General features: G+C 29.9%; 1 protein-coding gene across 2 annotated transcripts; it reads left to right on the top strand.

Moving 5' to 3' along the window:
• Positions 1-718: 718 nt before the first annotated feature.
• On the top strand, positions 719-2,638 carry LOC126708510 (probable transcription factor At5g61620). 2 transcript variants are annotated; one of them, XM_050408308.1, is made up of 3 exons: positions 719-1,104; positions 1,887-2,080; positions 2,211-2,638. In XM_050408308.1, exons 1-3 carry the CDS (start codon positions 813-815, stop codon positions 2,436-2,438), a joined length of 714 nt encoding a protein of 237 aa, XP_050264265.1. In that variant the 5' UTR covers positions 719-812; the 3' UTR covers positions 2,439-2,638. The 2 variants fall into 2 exon arrangements, with proteins under 2 accessions (XP_050264265.1, XP_050264259.1); XM_050408302.1 differs by having other exon boundaries at positions 720-1,104; positions 2,207-2,638.
• Positions 2,639-4,013: the final 1,375 nt, after the last annotated feature.

Genomic DNA, 4,013 nt, shown 5'->3' with positions numbered 1-4,013 from the left:
GACTACTAATAAATAAAATGCTAAACATAAAAATAAATAAATAAATAAAAACGAAACTGGTAGGCATGCACCTTCTTGTTTAATTAATTAGTTTTATTTATTTATTTATTATTTTTTTTTTGGAGAGGAAAATTAGTTTTAGTTAATAACTTAATATAGTGACGTCCTTTAAGTAAAATAGAATTTGGACCCTTTTCTTTACTACACGGTAAAGGGCATTCATTTCTTGATGTTTCAGCTTGCAAAGCCAATTATATATATATATATATATAGTAATTCGTATTTTTCAATGTCTATACGTACTATAGTTGTATGCATACAACTAATTAGAATAATTTCATTTCATGAGGACCCCATTTAGGTCATGCGCACTTAGAGAGATGCCATTTTAGGGATAAGTTTTTTTAATTTTGATCCTATTAGATAGAGAGAAAGAGAAAAAGAGAGATGACTCGAGCCAAAAAACAATATTATTACAATAAATTTTATTGACACAAAAAATTCTCATAATTATATTAAGGTGGAATGTTGTGATTAACGCACAATTACAATGATAACAACAATAAGCTTATCTGAAAGTGATATTTCATCAATCACGAATTATCACTTTAACAAGTTGTAATTTTTGGCTTTGAATAAAAAACCATATCCCTATTTATTGCTTTTGACTTTGTACCCACCTTGTCGATCTTTATATAACCACTAAATAGCAGACTAGTTGTCAAAAAAGTATTATTTCTCACTTAGTCTATATTTGCGGGTGCTAATGGTTAGTTTGTGAAGTGAAAGATTGTCATTTTGTCTAGGCGAGAATGGCAAGAAAATGCTCACATTGTGGGAATATGGGTCACAATTCAAGGACTTGCAACACTCGTAAAAGGAGTTCTAAATTTAGGCTCTTTGGTGTGCAACTTGACATATCTTCTTCTTCTTTTTCACCTTCGTTTGTTATGAGGAAGAGTTTTAGCGTGGATTGCTTGCCATCTTCATCAACTACCTCTTCTTCATCATCTTCTCTCCTTGCTATGGGTGAAAAGTTTGATCAAATGAGTAATGGATATGTTTCTGATGGCCTCATTGCAAGGAATCAAGAAAGAAAGAAGGGTAAGAATCAGTTTGTCAATCTTTTTATCTCTCAGTCTCATTTGTCTCTCTCTATACATGGATCTTCATCTCCTTATTTTGGTAAGTATTATATAATATAGGGGGCTTTCTCCTAGTGTTCAATCTCAGATATATATGACCTTATTTTATCCTAAAGTGAAATTTACATTTCGTAGTAATGCTTTAGTGAAATTCCCCAATTCTTCCTTCAGCACATTCTATCATTTTTTTTATTTCAACCACCCCAAAAAACACATTTTTCTCATGAGTTCCTCTCTCTCTCATATGAAATTAGTGTGCTCTTTAAGATGTTCTAAGCATCATGTTTCAAGATATCTATACATATTATGAAACCCCTACACCAAAGAAGAAATAAGAAAAGAAGCAGTAATGTATTGTAATTAACAAAATTAGTTATTCGTCTATTCATTTCGGGATCATCTGTACAATATTATTTCTAATTTTCAATTTAAGTTACGTGTTATTTTCATGTTATCTTTTTCATATTTTGATTTTCTCTAGTTACAAAGATTTTGTTAATTGAGGGGAGAAAAAGGTGTAAATTATTTTGATCATACATTAAAAAAAATGCTAAAACTACTATCAAGCTTATTGCAAAATGCTTACAAATTAATTGGTCGATCATGACATGAAATATAATTGATATCACTCTAATAATATAATATAATAAATAAATGTTTGAATTATCTTTTTTTATTCTTCTATAATTGAAGACACATCATGCTTATGTAATAAAATTTATATTACCACCAATATCTCAGGCATGCCATGGACTGAGAAGGAGCACCAAATGTTTCTAGTTGGTCTCGAGAAGCTCGGTAAGGGAGATTGGAGGGGAATCTCTAGGAACTTTGTGACTACAAAAACTCCAACCCAAGTAGCCAGTCATGCGCAAAAATACTTTCTTCGGCATAACAACCACAACAAAAGAAAGCGTCGACCCAGCCTCTTCGATGTAATTAGTTGAAAATGATTTTCTTTATTTGAAAAATAGCTATTTTGCAGTTCATATTTATTAGATATTATAGATTTATAGGTGTATTTAGTGTCATGTAACTATTTGTACCCTTTATTGTGGCAGCTAGGGAGGAACAAATTCAGACCTCAACTGGTCAATTCATGTGTTTTCAAGCCTAGTAGTGAAGCAGCTTCTGTTTCATTTGAGTTTCCATCGAAGAGAACAAATTCTAAGGTGCTTGATCATGGAAAAGTTGGCTATTCTGAGTGGCCTTCTTCTACTCATTACTCAATGCCTATTTCGTTTCATAATAATATTGTTGAGTCCCTCCCTGCTCATGCTGCTTCAGGTTTGACCACAAAGCTCACTCTTCAGACTTCCAAGTGCAACCCCTGATTTGGAACTAACACTTTTGTAACTCCGATGCCACTGGAAGAATTGAAAGTAACATTATGTTTCTCAATGGCTTCTACTTGGACCCATTTGTGTTACATGAAAACTGGTGTATAACATTTTTATTTTATTATAAATCTATGAATATATTATATATGAGCACCTCAGTTTCCTGGGAAGAATCACTTGAGGACATGGACATATACAAATATAAGAACGACTAGAATAAAAACAATGAAAGATCAAATAATTTTTTTATTGACTTTTGTTTTTTCTTTTTCCTTCCAATAGTCTAATTCGATTAAAACAAGAATGTTTTCTTGGGTTTATTCATATTCAATAATTATTTATTCCATGCAATGTATGGGAATATATAATTATTTTTTAGATGTGGTATAATGTATAAATTATTCTCTAAATTTTATTGTATATAATTTTTTTCCTAAAAATTAAAAAAAAATTTAAGTTTAGCTACAAAATTAGTTGAAACCTTAGGCTACAACCTTACTCAATATATTTTTATTGAAGGTAAATTTTATCAAATCTACCATTAGATTATATCTTCTTTTTGTATTCTCCATGCTTGCAATTTTTTTTATAAAAAAATTAAAGTTTAATAGCTATGTTATCAATAAATTGTTTAAATTGTAAAATTTTGTAGTTTAAAATTATGCATAAAATATAAAGTATAGATCATGTAGTAAATAATATCCAATTGATGGGTGTTTTTAATTGATATTATTATTTTTTGAAGTGGTTTACATTCTTCTAACTATTGTTAATTTGCATTATATTTTCCTAATTTCTTTTGGTACAACTGAAATTTTTATGTTTCAAATTTATTATTCAAAATTTTCATTTTCTTACAAAGATTATCATGATGGTAAAAAATTATTATATAATTACAATTGATATTACTCAAATAAATGCTTCTCTTCAGTTTTTATATGTTATACAGATTTGAAAGATGTATAAATAGTAAAGTTATGCTAACTATAGTATAATTAAAAAATAATTAGGAATTTATTTATTATGTTGTTGTTGTGAAACTAACCAAACATGTTACTTTGTAAATTTTTTAATTAGTATATGAAACCATTTAAATGTTCTTTTTACTATTAAAAAGTTAAATGAAAACTGTAAGGGCGGGTTTTGGATCCTCAACCCAAAAGATAGATGGATTAAGGCTCAGAGAGCCCAATACAATGAATTTGTAGATAGTGGGTTAAAAACTAGGCTTCAATGAATCGGACAACGCTCACAATGGACCAAAGATATTGAGAAAGCAAGAAAAACAATGAAAAAACAAGTTTGTGAGAAGAAATTCTTCCTTGGCAATGTCCGAGAAGAGTAATACTTGGATATATATAGTCCTCTTAGATTTGGTTACAATTACAGTTCTTAGTGCTACAGTCTTTTTCTCTTCCTTCTAATTATCCGATCCCCCTCTGTAATGGGATTCTTCTCCTTTATATTACCTCCCCTTGCTCTATCTCAACCCTCCACGTGTAGATCAAATGGCCAGCTCCTATCCTTG

Source organism: Quercus robur, chromosome 2 (genome assembly GCF_932294415.1).
Source record: "Quercus robur chromosome 2, dhQueRobu3.1, whole genome shotgun sequence".
In the NCBI taxonomy this organism is placed as follows: Eukaryota; Viridiplantae; Streptophyta; class Magnoliopsida; order Fagales; family Fagaceae; genus Quercus; species Quercus robur.
This window is presented reverse-complemented; position numbering and strand designations above follow the sequence as displayed.

Coding starts and splice junctions, on each gene's coding strand:
- LOC126708510 (XM_050408302.1), top strand. CDS start 813: ATGGCAAGAAAATGCTCACATTGTGGGAATATGGGTCACAATTCAAGG. Junction 1,105..1,886: donor GAATCAAGAAAGAAAGAAGG/GTAAGAATCAGT, acceptor CCAATATCTCAG/GCATGCCATGGACTGAGAAG. Junction 2,081..2,206: donor GTCGACCCAGCCTCTTCGAT/GTAATTAGTTGA, acceptor TTATTGTGGCAG/CTAGGGAGGAACAAATTCAG.